At 41.1% G+C, this 18,691-nt stretch overlaps 2 protein-coding genes and 1 non-coding gene across 3 annotated transcripts; 2 read left to right on the forward strand and 1 right to left on the reverse strand.

The window, feature by feature from the left end:
* Positions 1–66: 66 nt before the first annotated feature.
* On the reverse strand, positions 67–7,591 carry TRMT2A (tRNA methyltransferase 2 homolog A). The gene is made up of 11 exons (XM_030958692.1): positions 6,569–7,591; positions 5,782–5,890; positions 5,116–5,297; positions 4,170–4,284; positions 3,797–3,912; positions 3,119–3,230; positions 2,544–2,666; positions 2,188–2,263; positions 1,587–1,703; positions 1,307–1,403; positions 67–974 (listed from the first exon to the last, which is right to left on the reverse strand). The coding sequence occupies exons 1-11, from the start codon at positions 7,147–7,149 to the stop codon at positions 695–697; spliced, it is 1,908 nt and encodes a 635-aa protein (XP_030814552.1). The 5' UTR covers positions 7,150–7,591; the 3' UTR covers positions 67–694.
* A 61-nt stretch (positions 7,592–7,652) lies between these two features.
* Positions 7,653–17,427, forward strand: RANBP1 (RAN binding protein 1). The gene is made up of 6 exons (XM_030958694.1): positions 7,653–7,735; positions 9,470–9,606; positions 10,608–10,765; positions 12,458–12,586; positions 14,551–14,616; positions 15,541–17,427. Exons 1-6 carry the CDS (start codon positions 7,721–7,723, stop codon positions 15,663–15,665), a joined length of 630 nt encoding a protein of 209 aa, XP_030814554.1. The 5' UTR covers positions 7,653–7,720; the 3' UTR covers positions 15,666–17,427.
* LOC115909746 lies at positions 14,694–14,825 on the forward strand. The gene has a single exon (XR_004061169.1). It is a non-coding gene; the product is annotated as a small nucleolar RNA SNORA77 (small nucleolar RNA).
* Positions 17,428–18,691: the final 1,264 nt, after the last annotated feature.

The following is an 18,691-nucleotide window of genomic DNA, read 5'->3' on the forward strand; positions in this document are numbered from 1 at the left end:
TCAGTTTGCAGTGGTGAGGGCCTGCCTTGAGCAAAGTCCTCTCAGCTTTAGCAGTATGGTGTGGGAAACTTACAGCCTTCATAGTCTTGTCACTGATGCTACAGTCTGAGAGTAAGACCGACTTCAGCTGTGGAAAGTGTGGCATTTTTATTAGACTGAGTTTGTTACTTCCTAATATTTAGCAAGTAAATTATTTTTGAAAGGGTTAATCTTAACTTGCATACTGAAAAAACACAGCACAGTTTTGACAGAGGTCAGAGAATGATGAAGTACTGACAGGTAGGTTCAGGTCCATGTAGCAAGATGACCTGCTCTGGGAATTGGGGCATCTATACATAAATATATGTATGTATCTAGGCAGGAAGGGAAAAGCTGGATTTGGGCTAATTGTATGTAACATCCTGTCCCTGGAAGTGTTTGAGATGAGTCTGGATGGGGCTCTGAGCAACCTGGTTGCGTGGAAGGTGTCCCTGCTCATGGCAAAGGGGTGCTTATGAGATGATCATTAAGGTCCCTTCCAACACAAACCGTTCTGGGAATCGATGATAACGAAACAATTCAAATTGGGATGATGAAATAAGTTGGAAGCATTGCAATTACTCTGTTGTGCAGAGATTTATTACCTGGATGTTACAGAAGTGATGTTACCAATGCAGTCAAAAACCAAAGTAGTTCCTATGAAGTCTCTCAGGAGTTAAGGTGAGCCCTCTCTTGGACTGCAGTCCCCATGGCCAGCAGCTGCCTGGCTCCCCTTGCTGGCTGGGCTGCCATCCATGCCCTTGGTGCCACAGGCTGCTGCTGGGATCTCACTGGCAGCAGGTGCTGCTGCTGCAGAGCTGCCATTGGCATATTCCACCCTCTCAAAGAAGATCAGTAACTCACAGTGCCTGGTCTGAGGGAACAGATCCACAGCCATGGCTCTCACAGGCCGGAACGAGGCTCCTTTCACCCTGTTGGAAGGGGCCCGGCACAGGCTTGATGGGGAAGAGAAAGAGGAGCAGGGAGAAATGAATTAATATTTTAGTACACTGCTCATCCCTGCTGCTCTTCTCAGAGAGGTTTTCCTTCCCTAAGCCTCAATTCAATTATAGGTTTATTCACTACCCCCAGTATTTCCATTATGACTTGTGTAGTGGGCAGTACCATTCCCAGCCAGCTGCTGCAGCTCCCAGCTGTGTCCGGTGAAAAGTAAGCCTCAAGGAACATGGCTTGCAAATAAAGATCTAGCAATGGGACCCCCTTCACAAAAAACATTGTTTTCTTCTTACTACATTTAGTAAGTCAATTTAATGCAAGAAACACTCACTCCACAAAGTTATTCATTGCAGCTCTGGGATTGCAGGAGACATAGATGAGCTTCTTCAGATGTTCAGCTCTTCTAAGGGCAAGAATTACCTTGGAATCTAGATGATTAAAACCACAACAGCTGTTTACTGGTTCTGTGTGCAGCAAGAGCGCCACAGAAAAATGCCAGGTTATACTCAGCATGAACAAAACTGCTGCAATGTTGCTCCCAGCTATACCTGAAGCCTCCACTTAATTTATCCCAATGGCATTTTCTTTGATTTAAACCCCTGTGAACTTACGCAGCCCTGCTCGTGGTGGATCTACAATTGTGATCAGGTTCTGAGGAGCTAAAACGTTCATCAGGGAAGGAACAATATCTTCTGCCTTCCCACAGTAAAATTCAATATTATTCAGTTCTGTAAGAAAAAGAAAAGATGTTATCAGTGTACTTGCCTAGTCAAAGCAGCTTTCGGTTCTTTACCTTGGATATTTAGTTTTGATGCCTCAGAAACACCAAATTGTTTATTAATTTAAACAATCACTGTTAGCTTCAGACCATTCAAACAACAGTAATTTGAGCATCTTCCATTATCTGGACTAAAGCAAAAGCCCACAAACACCAGCTATGTTAATGTTTTCTTTAGGAGGGTAGCTGTGGTTTCATCTTGTTTTTACACTGAAAAAAATGTTTTACTTTTCAATTTAAAAAAAAAGCTCTTCAACTGGAAAATTGATCTCATGGGCTAACAAGGTGTTTGTTTCCAAGAGCGATTAAGTGTTTAAACAGGACAAGATCACTATCAACAACATGTAATTCCAGGCTGCTTAGATAAGGTAAAGAACAACTGGCTGCAACTACTCCTTACCAAACAAAGGCTTCAGCATTTCACCTTAACTCACCATTAATCTGGGCATTTGCTTTGGCGTCCTGCACAGCTTCCTGACAGAGCTCAATTCCAATTACCTTCTTCACTCTCTGTAGAATCAAAGGAAAAATTCCCTCTGTGGTCTGTATGCGTGAATTTAACCATTTTTCATAGCATCAGCAATTAACAGGGATTTTAACTCCTACCTAGCCTGCTCAGCATAAGGGTGAGCTTTCATAATGATGTGGTAAAGCAGCTGCAGGCAGCTCAATTACAAATTAATTCAAAAAATTAAGATATAATCTGTTGCATTTCACGTACATTAGGTATTTTCTTCCCTTGTAGCCACAGTTAAAAAATAGTTTCTATCCAGGAAGAGAAATTGCCAACCTTTGCTAAAGAAATCCCAATGGTTCCTGTCCCACAGCAGATGTCCAGCACGGTGCTCTCTTGGCTCAGTTGTGCCCACTCCCCAATGGCCATGTACAACACTTCTGCAGCTTGGGTGTTCACCTGGGAAATTAAGTTTCCAATAGATCTACTTCTTCATAAACAGTAAATATGTTTTAATGAGTCTCAGTAAAGTATAAACAAATCATTATAAGCTAAAAACACATTTTAAAGTGTTGAAAGGGCAGAAATAAGTTTTGGAAAAGCAAACAAAGATTAGTAATACAAGACTCTTGAGCTATATTATTGCATGTTCAGTGTTACAAAAAGCTGCCATGAAACAGGAGGAAAATTATAATGAACTAGTAAATAGAAATTGTCTTCAATGTGCTCCCATCAAGCTTACAGTCATTCACTGCTTTTACAGCCAAACATGACACTTCCTGCTATTTAATCACACCAAATATATAAAAGGTTAAATTTCTAGGTATGTAACATCTTGTTCCACAGCATTAGTCAAGCTCCAGACCATACATGCAGATCCAGTTAAATGAGCAGCTTCACATCATCCTTACTTGAAAAAATGCATGAGGAGAAATTCTAAATTTTAGGCCAAGGAGTTCTTCATATATGTACTTATCACCAGCCACATGCTCCAAAGGCAAATCTTCTAGATTGGGAGACTTCCTGGGGGTAGGGGAGGAATGGAGAGACAAAATAGAGGGGGAATCAAAACCAAAAAAAGAAGACAAATATGTTTGCTACAATCTTTACCAAAGCTGTAATCATCCTAAAACCTGCAGTGCTACATCCTAAACAGTACCATTAATCATCTGCTCTTGGAGACTCTCCTTGCCCATTAATGTCTCAGAGTGTGCAAGGACCTCCACCATCTCTAGATGAAGATGGTGTGAGCTTTGTGCTCTATGGAGGATGGGGAGATTGAAAAATTCACATAAATAGGGAAGAAAGGCAGAAGTTACTTGATAAGAACAAACATTCATCTATGGCAGTAAACACTTCTATAGCCTGACAGCCAGCAATGGCCAGTGGGTTCACCCACTGAACTCTTGCTGCCTTTACCCAGAGAATGGGAAATTTCAGGAGTCTCTTGTGGCAAAGGTGAGTAACTTAACCAAATTAGTAACAACTGCTGCTACTTCTATGAAGTAGACAAACAATGCTATGAAATTTGCAAACACCAAAAATCCAGACACCACCAAAATCCCCTAAAGCAAAGTCAACTCACTCACCTCTGTCCTTCCTCCACAAAGTACAGGGAAGTAACACCACTGCTCTTTCCCATCCCTTCTGTGAAGTATTTTGCCAGAGAGATTTTCAGGTCAGCTAGCTCTTCTTTACTCAATTTCTAAAGTTTTCATGTGAAAGAAGGGAGAATAATCATTTTAGTGACTTCAAGATATAATTTAGTGTATGCTTTACATAAGAATATTACTTGTTCATTTCCATGTATCAGATTAGTCCAAATAGAATTAGAGCAGTGAAGCAAGTTAAACCACACCAAGTAATTCTTCTATTTCTGTTTTGCATGCACAATTCATAAAATCCAATTTAAGTCGTTCTAAAGCTGAGCCTGGGCTGCCCATTACGTATCAAGTGAAATACCTGAGGGTTGAAGTAAGCAATGGCCATGATGTGGCCGTGGCGGCTGGTGCGGACCGTGAGCTGCTTCCAGTGCCCCTCGTAGGTTTCGGGGCTGTACACCGAGTAAGGAGTCGACCTGCAATGGGTAAAAGCTCGGTCACTTACACAGAGAATTCTTTCTTTGTGTAACATTAAACAGTTCATTGAATCAAAAGAAGTGATGGAAGAAATGCTGAGTACAAAAAGAGGGTACATTCATTTGTCAAACAAGGAATGACTTCCAACTAAGAACGACTGATGGAGAGTATCTCCTAAAGCAAAACAACCTGTCCCTCCTTCACTCAGTCCTCTTGCCCGTTTTAACCCATGCAAAATTACAGAGGCAAGGGGCAGCTTCTCACTGCATTCAGAGAATGCCATAACTTTTTAGAATGCTTTCATTAGCTTCTCTGCTTCACACCATGTTCAAATCTTCCATCTTCATGATTCTTACGAGGTTCTTTTTTGTGGATTTAACTGCTTTTTAAAGAATGCATCTTTTTTTCTGAAAAAGTACTCTTGCTTAAATATGAAACTTTTGGTTTATTCCTTTTTGTAGGATGATTCTTCTCATCCAAGAAAACAATGGACCTTGGTTAATTAATTCCTCCTTTCAGAAGTGTTTTTCTGAGTGCTTCTTTACAGTTAGTGGAAGAAGCTCCTGAGTAACACACACTTTTACTGCAGACTTACACATTCCTTTGCTTGCAGTGAAGCTGTGGTACCTGACCCCATCTCTGAGCAGCTGAGCAGGAGCAAGAGCAAAACTCCCCATGATGCAGGCACAAGGCAGAAACAAAGAATTGCTAAAATGTGAGACTGGTGCATCTTAGATCTCAAAGCTCAGAACAAACACGAATTAAATTTATAACTATTTTTGATTAAGATATCAAAACCTTTATGGATAACTCATTTTACTTATGCTCACCTTATGTAGTCTTGGAAAGCTTTTACTACTTTTTTGGCAATAGCAGGAATGTGAATAGTATCAAATGGCTCCACTACAGCACATGTACCACCCTTATATTTGCCAAGACGACAACCCACAGTTTTGTCTTCTTGATTTACACCAATCCCAATCAAGAACTCACATTTGTTGCGATATTCGGTCTAGATTTAAAATAAAGTTATGTAAGATATTTACACAGCATTTATTTCTACATGCCAAGTTTCTCCTGAAAAAAATCCCATGTGGTTAAATGCATTTGAAAATGGATACAGGACGTTTAGCTTATATGGACAATACTGATGGATTTTGATGTGTGTGAACTAACAGTAATAATGAAAAGGTATTAGTAAAATCATGTTATTTAAAAAGCAAAACATTGCCTCTGTTGAGGAATGTATTAGCTTACAACACAGGCTTGCAAAGACAGCATATTCATTTTAAAGTTATAAAACCCAGTTATCAATCTTTCTGCTTCCTGTTAATATTTCTACACAGTACTTACATGAAAGACAACATCTAAAATTCATCATTTATTACAAGATTGAGTCGAATACTCAATTTGTCCAGTGTCTTCTCAAGACCAAATAATGAACATAACCCTCAGCTCATTAACCCTGTTCCACACTTTACCTGAGATAACATTACCTGCAAGGGTGATGCTTTCACTCCCTCCAGTGGGCAACATAATTTATTAAACTTCTGCTTCTGCAGGAACAACCAGGGTAATAAAGCTCTGTTGTTATTTCCTATTTCCCTGCCCAAATCAGAAACAAAAAATGTAAAGCACACATTTAGAAATATTGAGGTCAAGAATTGCACAAGACTTCTTTTCTGTATAGGGCACAAAAAAGAACCAGATTATCACATGGAAGAGTGTTTCTTCCAGATTTTTTAACACGTAAACCCTCTCCAACTTCGTAAGAGCTGTAACCTGAAAAAGTAAGGGTTAAATGTACTGGTTACATTGTGGTTATGTACTGGATTTATCAAGGTACCCATGCACGGCAAGAGACAGAAGTGATACTTTGATCTTCAAAGACCAGGCATAAAATTTTGAGGGGATTTTAAAAGAGAAAATCCTAGTAGTAATTTGCCATCTCTACAGACTGATTCTCTCTTGCACCATGTGACAATGCCATTTTTTTACAGGCACAAACATCCTTCTGCTTATGGAACAACAGACTTTAAAACCAATTTCTCTTCACCAAGCAATCTTCTGAAGGTGACCAAGAACATCAATATCAAGTTTTGTCAGATGGAACAGCTTTTAAGCTGTAGCATCGCAGATTATCTTGTAATTACTTTGACAGGGGATCCGAGTTTTGACCTACCTCTAACTCACTTCAGTTTAGAGGTATCAATTGGTGTGAATTTAGCTATATCCCATCACAAGGCCAAGTCTCGTACACATTACGTTACAAACAGGAATTACTTTGTCAGCTTCTGCAGCACTTGTTCGCACTCCTGCTTCTTCTGGGCCAGCTGCGCCTCGTAGGGCACGTTCCACAGCGGGGTCACCACGTCCGCGATCCGCTTGCTCAGGGGCTCCTCTCCGCAGGGAGCCGGACGCTTCGCCTCTCCCTGCTCCGCATCCTCTTCTTGCTTCCTCTTCTTGGCGATGGGGTCTGCCTTGGGCTTGGCCAGGCGCACGCTGAGGTGGCGGCTCTTCCAGAGCGCGCCGTGCAGCACCCGCATGGCCTTGTCCCGCTCCTCCTCGCTCTTGAACGTCACGAAGGCGAACGTCTGCTTCCCGAAGAGTTTTATCTTGTGAGGGTTGAGCCCGTACTTGGCAAGGAACTTTTTCACATCATTAAACCCGATGTATTTGGGCAGGTTCTGTATCTCTACTTTATAAATCTCGGAGGTGAACAAGTCTCCCTTAATGTATCTGTATACGTCGGGGCTCTCCGCGGGGTCTTCCCCGGCCTGGCTGTCCGGCTCAGCCCCATCTCCGGCCTCCGCCACAGGGGCCGTGTCGCGGTCGGGGTCGCAGCGCTCGCCTTCCTCCGCCATGGTCCCGCCACCTCCTCAGCCACCCCGCGCACCTCCCGGGGCGGGGCCGTAGCCTCACGGACGGGCCGCTGCGATGAGAATGACGGCAGAGGAACGATCTGGTGGTTTTTTAAGCGCTGCCCCTCAGCGCTGCCGCTACTCGCGCCCGAAAGCACCCGCAGCCCTTAAACACACTAAAACCAGCAGCTCACACATCACCCCTTCCCTCACGCGGGCGCCATCTTGGGCCGGCACGCGGGCGGTCGCCGCCATGGCGCGGGGGGTGATGGGAAAAGCGCCTGGGAAACGGGACAACAAAAACGCTTCTCGGGGGGCGGAGGGGCCGCGCCGGCGGTCGGTACCGGGGGTCCGTGACAGGGCCGGTATCGGGGCCGCTTCCGAGGACCCACGGGGGGAATCGGTGTGACGGGGCCGGGGCGGGCGGCGCTCTCCCCGCGCCGGGGGCGGGGCTGAGGGGGAGCGGGCGTTTCCCATCGGGCCTTGCGGCGGCGCGGCGCGGGCTGCGGGAATGAGGTAAAGGCGGGCGGGGCGCGCGGCAGGAAGCGGCGAGCGGAGCGCGGCGACCGGGCCCATGGCGGACACGGCGGTGAGGGGCGGCCGCGGGCCGGCGGCCGGGCCGGGAACAGCGCGGGGGCGAGGGCGGCACCGAGGGCCGGGGTGGGAGAGTAACGGAAACAGGTGGGGCCCGGGCGGGGGGAGCCGAGGTCGGGCAGGGCCCGGGGGGGGGACGGACACTGGGCCTTGCCGGGGGCTGGAGCGGCCGCGCCCGCCGGGCCTGGGCTTTGCGGCCGCTCCGGGCACGTGTGGCCGCTCGGGCCGGCCCCTGCACCCGCCTTGGCCGTTCCCCGGCATGAGGGAGCCCGGGCGACCCGGGATCTTTCGTGTAGTCCTTCTCCCCGTTTCCCTCCTTTCTTCTCCCCCCCGAGCCGTGGGCCGGACCCCTCGTGCCGCACCAGTTGCTCACGTGCTTCTATCGCGGCAGGGCGGGATCGTGTCGTGATAACGGGATCCGCGTTCTCGTGTGCCTGCTGTGAATTGTGCATTTCTCATGGTCCGTGTAATGATTTGCTCAGGCGCAGAACGCATGATGAATGACCATGCGGGATGTGCTACTTGCACACATGGATACAATGTATAAAAGTTTGGCTAACATTCCCTTTTTTTTTTAAACAGATGCGACGTAATTCCTTTCTCGCTTTCTTTGCTGTAACGCTGGGAATGTAAAATTGACGTTTTTGATGCAACTAGATTTTTTTTTGCATCATTATTTACTTAATTTTCCCTTGGCCCCCTCTTTTTTCTCTTGTTTACTATTTAGTAAAAATAGACTGCTTTATTTCTGTTGCTTTATGCACACGTGGTGTATACCTACTCTGTGAAGGACATTGTGCATAGAGCCTGTAAGAGTGGAGTCTTCCATTTGTAAAGTAAAAATATTATTTAATTGTCTTGTATGTGTAGACTGTTTTTCCTTTCTGTTGCTTCAGCAACACCAAAAATCCCCAAACACAAATCAGTTCTCTAGACCTGAGATAGCTGTTCTGTGGCTTTGTTAAACTTGCATATGAATCTCCCTCCTAGGCTTGTGTTCTGAGTGCTTCTTTAGCAGTCCATATGTATGAAGTACTAGAGATGTTTATCGTTTACCTGCTAGTCAGGGTAGTAAAAACCATTCTTAAGCTTCATGAATGCTCTGACAGATTCCTAAACAACTTAAATAGGAAGTATTATTTTGGCCATTTACCTGTAACCTAAAGTTCCTTGAGGAGTCTAAAAGCAAGAAACGTAAATTATTTTATGACTGTTACAGCTGTGCCTCGAAGAATCTTTGTTTGTGTTGACTGTGGGTGATTTTAATGCATAAGACAGAATGGTGAACTCAGGATGCAATATGTCCCTTAAGCTGGGTTAGGTGGATGTTGTGTGGTTTTTTTTCTAATTTTCCCATTAACAATGGGTCATTAGGCACTCAGAAATAGTAGGGTGTTTGTAGCATAAAACACATTACATAGGAAAAACTGTTGATGAAATTGGTTTTCCATAATCCAGAGCTATTACTCCAAGGCCAAGCCTCTGCACAATTCATGAGTGGTAGGATTAAAACACCCAGCACTGCATGAGCACCTTTTTGTTTCTTAGTGTGCCTGTATGTTGACTTGGAAGTAACTTGTTTTCAGGTATAATAATATTTCTTTATTTTATGGGATATTACAGTTATTAAGATCTAATTGCTGAAAAGTCATAAAAGTTTTAAACACAGATGTGAGTACTTCAGGGTTGGGGTACATAACAAATTTGTGTTTTCTTTTTTTCTCCTCAGGAGGCACACGAGGATCATGATACTTCTGCTGAGAATGCAGATGACTCTAACCATGATCCTCAGTTTGAGCCCATAGTTTCCCTTCCAGAGCAAGAAATAAAAACTCTGGAAGAGGATGAGGAAGAGCTCTTTAAGATGTGAGTAGAATACTTTTCACTATTATCTGAATATTCATTAGGCTTAAACTTGACAGTGTTTATAAAAACTGCAGAACTTGCAGCAATCCCTGTATGAAGGCTGGCTTGGCTGGTCTGCACTGTGATGGCAGAGATTGAGTGGGGGGTCATTGGTGTTGCCCCAAGAAAATGAAGTCTGGAACCACAGAAGGGAGCTGATAATGTGAATCTGGCTTTAGCATTGTTTGCATAAAAGAAGACAACAACTTAAATAATAATTATTGAAATTGTGATCACAGAATGTGAAACAAGTGTCTTGGGAGGAAGGAAATGAGATATATGTGGTGTTGCTGCCATGCATCCCTGGGTAAAGGGTGATGTACAAGGTGCTGAAATAATAAAAGCAACAGCTGCAGTATTGGGGCATTTGTGGCAGTTCCTGTCTGTTGTCTTCAACACAGTTTATTCTTGGATTATACTTATTGTCAAATCAGGATGGATTGATCTACCTGAAGAAAAATGTAGTCTTAGGGCTTAAGGATTTTGCATTTTGATCCCTGATGTGCTGGCTTGAAATAGGTTTAAAAAATTATGCTTTTGCTCAATCACAGAATGGTTTTCCACATCTGGAAGAGAGATTTCAGTTCTCCTTGTACAGATTCTGATAATAACTGAAGTGATGGCCAGTTTCTGACAGGTAGTGTGGTGAACTCTGGCTATAGAAAACCCTGTTAATTAGTTACCTGAGTTTAAAAGTTTGCCTACACCAAATATGTTTATCATCCCCTAAGAGTGTCCAGAACCTGTTGAATTTTAGTACAATTATTACATAATTCCTAATATTTTATTATTAGATTTTCATTCATCATATCAGTTTCTGAATGTGTATATTGAAGCAGAACAGGGGGTCTTATTAAAGGAATTGTTTCCTTCTTGTGTGTGGCTTTTAAAAAGAACTGTGCTCTTTGGTCAGGTGTGATATTTTAATACATGCAGGCTAATTAAATTCTCTGTTCTCCAAGGCGAGCGAAGCTCTTCAGGTTTGCATCAGAGAATGACCTTCCAGAATGGAAAGAGCGAGGAACTGGTGATGTGAAACTCCTGAAACACAAGGAGAAGGGAACCATTCGCCTCCTCATGAGGAGGGATAAAACCCTAAAAATCTGTGCAAACCATTACAGTATGTTATACATTTCTATACTTGATTTAAGAAATAAGCTTGTGGAATTTAAGTATGGTTGTTTCTTGCTCTTCATACAAGGCTTCAGGCATCAAAAACCATGAGGGGTTATTTTTATTAATGGAAGGAAGCTGGAGGTTTTTTCTTTAAGAGTCTGATAGTGCTGTAAGACTAGCAAAAGTCACTTCAAAATTTAGCTGTGATAGACAGGCATTATGTAATTGCTTCCAGTGTGTGTGTATACTTTATTTTAATGATTAATAAAGTGTAGAACATGTAGGCCTTAATACTGCTCAAAATAGAATTGAATGTATGCTAGCTCACTTTTGTAAGAGAGTGAGAAAAACCATGATGTAATAATTTACTACTTTGAGTAAATGTCTGAATTTCCAAAACCAGTCCTTACCCATCAGAAAACAGAGACTAAGGTGCTAAGCAAATCTGAGTCTGCCTTTCTCTGCTTGTGAAATAAACTGAAATGAATGTGTTATATTGGGCTGACTCATTCAGAAAAGGATCCTCTTTGAATTAAAAAAAAAACATTGAAGAGCAAGACAGACTTGAAAGTCAGCACAACTTGCAACAAGTAGACCAGTTTGTGATACTTTGCTTGCTTTGCTGATACTCAGATGTTTATATGAGGAATCTATAGTGTTCTGTGGAGTTAAACTACATTCAGATAATTTGAAATAAGAAATAGCTTAATGCAAACCTTGATAATGCCACCAACCAGCAGGAATAAACCTTTTGTTTAGGGAAATAAATGTTGCATATAGGAAAACAATTGATGAATTTATAATATTCATGTCAAAAGTTGTTTAGGTTTTTTTTCCTGGAAAAGCTGCTCTCCATATAGATTTGTTTATTGAATTTATGCTGACTCACAGTCAGACAAAAGAACTCTCTTCATTTTTGCAAAGCATTAAATGGAGCAAAATGTAGTTTGATCTCTAGATGTTAAAAATGCAGGGAAAGGAGTAGACTCTTCAGATTTTCCTGAACTAGACAGGGCCCATTGAGAAAAAAGCCCTGCTTAGACTTTGCATGTCTGTAATGTAAAAAGTCTTGAAGTACTGTGGGAAGTAACATTTAACTTCTCCAGTCAGTCAGGTGAGGTAATTGTAGTGTCTTGGAGGGACAGGGCCCCATTTACTGGGAGGGAGCAAATAGATTGAAAAGGCAATGTGTACACTTTGCAGCACATAATTCTGTAATATCTTGTAGTACAGCTTTAAACTGATGGGAGAGGTAGTTAACCTGATGACTAATTGAAGGAAAAATGCTCTTTAAAGTGAATTTTGGTAGTAGTTTTGGTGTGCAGAAGAATGAATGTTGTTTGTCTGTCTGGATGCCTTTTCCTTCTAAATCATTTGTCTGTACTGCAGAGCTGTGCTCAGTGACTGCATCTCTTAGTATCACAATCATCTGTTTTAAGCAATAATTGAATCCAACTCTTTTTCATAACAGTAGTGAATCCAGCATCCTCTCAAACAGTAATGGCTTTGCATAATTTTATTTGACAATGTAAGGAAAAATATATATAAACATCACTGTCTTGTATTCATCCCAAAGTAATTCTGTGTCAAGTGCTTTATGTAACCATCACAGCCCGTTTTCACTGAGATTTATGGAGGCTGGTGTGGAAAACATTTGCTGTTGTGCCCTGTACATCTTTTAATGCTTTCCTTTCAGTCACACCCTTAATGGAGCTGAAGCCCAACGCTGGGAGCGACAGGGCGTGGGTCTGGAACACACACGCTGACTTTGCAGATGAATGCCCCAAGCCCGAACTTCTGGCAATCCGATTCCTAAACGCAGAGAGTGAGTGCCCTGGCACTGAGCTTGCACTGATTGTAAACTGTTATGTTACCCTGCTTGTCTAAATGCTGCTCTAAACCATTGTTGGAGATATGCTGTATCTCACCCCTGCATGGTAGTGTTAGCTAATTAATTCTTTATCGGAGAGAAGTCTGTTAATCACTTAACCTTATCTGTTGACAAACAGTGTAGTAATTAGGTTTACAGTAATATTTGTACAGTTTCTGCCCTAGGCACTTTCTTAACCTAAGCCATTTCATGTAAGTGCTATGCCAATTAGAATAAAACTACAGGCAGTTGAGAGACTCACATACAGCTTACTTTCATGTAATTCAGGTGCTCAGTTGTAGTTAAGATTAGATTTTTGCATTAGAAATAAGGAAATCCTGACCTGATATGTCTGCGTTAGCAAAATATCTGGGTTGGTTTTTCTTTTTTTAATTAAGTATGTAGTATCTTTTGTTTTGATTAAATGGAACCCTCAATGAAAAGTGCAAGTTAGACCCATCATACTAGTTGGTGGGTTTTTCTGGAGTGACTACACTGAGTACCAGAAAAGTAACTCTAATAATGGATCAGCTAGGATTAAATCAAAGAAGTGTTTGGAGGCAGAGGGGATTTATGTTGTGTTGTTTTGTTGTTGGGTTAGGTTTTTTTTTAAGGAGCAAAGTGAAAAAGTGTTGCATTTCTTGCTTTACAATTTGCCACACAAATTTAGTGTGGTAGTCTCCTTTTCTCCTTACATACTCAATGAATCATAAAGCGGTTGAGCATTTTAAAGCTTGATGAATTGGACTACATCAGGAAAGAACTTAGTATATCTTGCCCCTTTCCTTTGCCTTAAGTTTCCAGTGTCATTTTGTTTAGCCAAATAAACCTTTCTGGTCCACCTGCTTAGTGCTTGCTTCATGATCAAGTAGGAAGTGAAGGAGCAACTACTTGCTAATCTCCAAAAAGTCTTTCTCTCTTTCTGGTAGAGGCTGTTAAGCTTATTGAATGGTCTGTCTTGAGGGAATAGTCCTTTCCTTCTGTTTCCCCTTTGCAGTACTGACTAAGCAGATGTCAGGTGAACAGACCCAAGTTTGTCCTTCAGGTGTCTCTCCTGTTTGAGATGCTGGAAAAGGAATCGATACAAACACTTCCTGGACTGGTTACTAAGTGTCTTCAGAATTCCTGTGGGGCAACAGTGACCTCCTGTGGTCAACCAGACCAGCCTGGGATGCCAGGCTAGTACTGCCTTGCTCATTGTGGTGTCAGGAAGCTCCTTGCCCAGGCCATTTTTGCTTGTATTACTTGTGTAGAGACATTATTGCTTGTATTACCTGTGTAGAGACATTATTGGAATTTGATCAGCTGCTTGCAATGGTTGTTGAATCGAGTGGTGGCTTAGACCAGAAGTTAATGAAGATTATGCATTGTTGGCTCTTACAGTGAGGAGTATCCCTCAGGTACAGAGTCTGAATGCTGTACTGGTGAAACAGGCATTATCTTCCTGGTGAAACAGGCATTATCTTCCTTTGCTGATGCTAAGGAAGATACCCAGTTATGGTCAGGTTGTGGAAGACTCTTAAGTTGTAACACAGCTGGCAAGGATAGCAGTTCACAGCTAATCTTCAGTCTTTTGCATGTAGTTGTATTAGCAGTCTCTGATGTCATATTCCTATTCCTTTAGGCTACAGACAGCTGGGAGTTGCAATAACTACAAAACAGCTCCTGCTGGCATTACATTTTGAATATTTTGCAAAATAAGTTGCTTTAGTAACTTGCTGAAGAAGATGAATTGCTTTTGCACAAAGAGGTGATTGAAGAATTTTGTATCTTGTACAATTTAGTAGATTATTTCATAAATCCCTACAAATTTTGTTTACACAAAGCTTCCCCTAGGGTATCTTTCTTCAAGATTAGAAGTACTCAATGTTGTGAGGCAGTAAAAGTAATGAAAAAATATTTTATCTTCACTGAAACAGATGCACAGAAATTCAAGGCAAAATTTGAAGAATGCAGGAATGAAGTAGGCAAGACAGCAAAGAAAGGTAAGGTGCTCTCAGTGTACTTGGTGCCATTTCTGAGCTGTGTGAGTGGTTCCAGTAGCCTGGAGTGTTGTGTTCCAGCAGACTCACTCTGTGCTGAACTGCAGCCTTCAGTTCAGGTGCTTTTCTGTCTGCAAGAGTAAGAGCTCACAGGAGTGACGATGGCCTTCTTTCCTGTGGAAGGCTGTTACAGTTGCTGTTGGGACATGGCTGCTTTGGAATGGCTGTCAAGGAAATAGTTATGGCTTATAGTAAACAAATGAGCTATGAACACTGCAACCACAGTGCTCTTTCTTCCTTCCAGGTCCCTTTCCCAAATTTTGCAAATGTATAATCATGCAAGTATAATATGTAACGTTTTTCATAGTTGTTAGTGTGTGTGAGGTCGTTCACAAGTCTCTAACAGATTATTGCACCTCCCTTTAGAATTGCCTTTGTGATGAGGCATGATTTACCATGTAAATAAAATAAACATTTCTATCTTTCTTAAGTACAGACTACCAGTGGTCTGCAGTCAGCATTTTTCATGACATTTAGATTGGAGTTTTCCAGTCATAGGAATTCCTATGCCCCAATTTCAAACTGGGGAAGTTGACTTTGGGTTTTTTGGTTAAGATGCCAAGAAACAAAGGGCTTGTCTGGACACTTTATTGGTAGCAGCACAGCTGGCCAGATGCTACACATTCCTCAGTCCCTGTGATTAAGCCCTTGTGTAGTGATTAATGTATATGAGTGGTGTTACTTGAAATCTGACATCTGAAGTAATTACCAGAGGAAAAGAATGAGTCACTGCAGTGGTCAGTGAAGAATATCTTTATTTTTGGCCAATACCAGCTGTCTCTCCGCACCCCCTTCACCCTCTACTCTCTTCTAACAGGAAAATCCATTACTGCTTGTATGTAATACCTTTCCTAACCAATCTTTTAGCAGGCACAGACAAAAATGATAGTGCTGATAAAGTTGCTGAAAAACTAGAAGAGCTTTCTGTAAAGGAAGAGAGCAAAGAATCTGAGAAGAAAGAGACCAAGGAAAAAACTGAAGAAAAGCAATAAAATCATCCTGGGCCTTGCAGTTTTTCCTTTACTTTTTTCTTTTTTTAAATTTTTTTTTTGGTTATTTTTTTAATTTTTACAAGGGACTTTATATGGAACTGCATTCAACATTCACATTGTTTTTTCTAGGCTTTTGCCCTTTGGAAGGTGTCTTCAGAAAAATTCATTCCCCAGTCATGAAAATGTACTGTGCTAACTTTCTTTTCCATAGTGGAAACACTTATTTACAGTCATCCAAAAGAGTGAATAAAATAAACTTGAAAACAGCATCAGGGGACAGAACTGAGTTTTCTGTATACTGTAAAGGCTTATGAATACACTTGTTTAATTGAGCTACATATCATCATTCCTGTGGATTAAGTAGGTTAATAGACTTTGTCAGCAGGGAAGATTAGGATTGCATTTGTGTTTCTTGTATGGCTTCTAAATTGTAATCTAACAGACCTTTCACACCTGCTGCTGTGTGTACTGAGCAGGGAATGTGCCTGTGCTGCTTGAAATGCAGCAGGCTTCTGGAATCAGGCAATAAGAGCATTCCTGGCACACTGCCTCTGCTGATCCATCAGATGGTGAAAATAAAGGTGGGGGACAAAATTTCTTGTGTCAGATTTGAGAAGCATTTTCTTCTCACAAAATGAAATCTGTGCTTCACCCCCTGCCCCAGATTTTAATTTTACAAAGGCTTGATTCTAGCAGAAAGCTCCTGCTGTTGTCCCAGATCTTCCATGGTGCTGCTTGCTGACTGAAGACAGCTGCAGCAGCCTGTTGTGCTGAGGGGTGTGCAAAGGATCTGAGCTGTTTGAGTACCTTCCTGAGAGATTCCCCTTGCCAGCATATTGTTGTAGTCTCAAGAATGTACAGGTCTAAAATGTATAAGCTTTTTTCCTAGGGCTCTGGAGCTTGTGTTTTTACAAACTGGAGGAGTTTTGAACTTCACAGATGTTTGGTAGGGAGGCTGTCCTTGGAGAGCAGCAGGCTGGAATTCACTTTGGAACAGTTAATTATGGTGCACATGCTTTGAGGGACACCCTCCTTGCCACAATGGGCAAATTGGGCAAATCTCTTCCCTGCAAATGTTTTTTGTTTATCCAATTTCAAATTAGTGCTAGAGAGTAAGAAAATAAACTATAGTAAGCAATAAAATCAACACAAGTCTCATAGATAAACTGAATTTTGTTGTTTAACACTAATACAAGGATTGTGTTAGGAATAGAGATGAAATTCTATAATAGTTTCCAAAATAATTATGAAAACTGGACAAAACTTGCTAAACTGTAAGACTGAATGATTTTTGACATGGGATAGCAAGACCTTTTTAAAAGTCTTCATGAAGAGGCTTTTAACTCAGTCAGGTTCTGCAGTCTACGTAAGGAAAATATATTTTTAAAAATAAATCATGTCTTTCTTCTTAGCACTGCCTTTTGATGCTACAGTGAATGAGTCTTAAATCTGGAACTGTAATTAAGGTACTCACTTCATTCAAACAGAATAATTCCTTTGGTGTTTTGCACGTTCCCTTCAACTACAGCAGATATCAAAAGTCTGTTAATTAACAAAGATGGTTGAAAAGCAAAATAAAATGCTCTTTAGTGTTTCTGGTTTGGAAGTAACAAGACAAAGCTATTTTGAAGTATTTAACATTTGAATGTAAAAGCCAAATCTTATCCATGAATCACTGTAAATGATCTGATAATGTCAAACTGTGTCTAAATTGATAGAAATGACTTAAAAATTTCAAAATAAACTTAAATTTTCATTTAAAGGATTTGCTTTTTATTTTTAAAACTCTTACTGGGAATGCATTTTTAGTCTGCAGGGGTAAAGTGATGAAGGCAGCAAAATGGGTGAGTTGCATTTCACTGTCAAACATTGTACAAAAGGGAGGGGGCAGCACCTGAATGGTTTAATTTGTCTGAATATTAGTTATTGATGACTCCTGCTTGATGTTATTACTCTCTCTTCTTCCCCTCTTACTTCAGCATGCTTAAATGACTTCAAGACGTTTCCATTCTTGTTTAGGTTTAACTGATCTGTGTTTACAGTTCATGGACTGCAACCATCCTTGCAAGTCTTCAGTCTCAGAGAGCAAAGTTAAGAGAGACCACTCAGTCAAGTAATTTCTCTGGGTATCATTTGGCTGAAGAATGTTTTAGTCCTCTAAACTAGAGGATGGTCATTCAATGTTCTGGTCACTTTAGCTGTTCTACATATTAAAAAGCAGTAAGTATTTTTAAAGTTATCTCAGTGAAATAAGGCTTGCTGTTTTGTGCTGATCATTCTAATGATTTAACTTGCCTATAGGTAGACTGCCAAGTGAAGATTTTTTTTTCAACTCCTAATCCATTTTTTATAAAGAAGGAAAATACAACAGAGTTAATAAAGCATTGTTGGGTGCTAAAGTCTGCAATTCATACAAATTTCCTGCTGGCTTCAGGTTTAGAAAGATGCTATATAGCCAGGCTTACAGATCCAGTCTGGTGGTCCAAATGGTTTTGTGTGTATTTGCTGAATGGATGAATGTCTGAGGACTCCTGAGTGATAAATTCAACTTTAAAATTGTTACATTTTGACAGGCATCAAAATAGTATCTATTTAACAGCAAGTTCAGGTCTTAAAGTCTACTTACAGAAAATAATTCAAACTAGTTCCCTCTAGATCCCATGTTAATTATTTTGAAGACTACATTAATCTGTTGGGGTTTTTTTCTCTAGGAAAAAGTTTGCATTAGTAACACACTAAATGTCTCATTCACAGATTGCAAACACTCCCAATTTGTTGTGTTTTAACACTAAATGTTGATTTTTTTCCCTGTATAATAAGGTAGTTTGTATCTAATACAAGTTCTCAGTGATACCAAAACCTCAGAAAATTAAAATTCTTCTCATCACTATGCAGATAGGAGAATGTTGTAAATTCTTAATTTTGATGCAACATGCTCAAGGAATACCTGTATGTAAAGGGAAAAAATAAGAATATGAGTGCTTCTTTGGATTTTGTTGCTACCAGTTTGAGTGTTGCCCTCTGGT

The sequence above is a fragment of the Camarhynchus parvulus genome, chromosome 15 (assembly GCF_901933205.1).
Source record: "Camarhynchus parvulus chromosome 15, STF_HiC, whole genome shotgun sequence".
Lineage (NCBI taxonomy): Eukaryota > Metazoa > Chordata > Aves > Passeriformes > Thraupidae > Camarhynchus > Camarhynchus parvulus.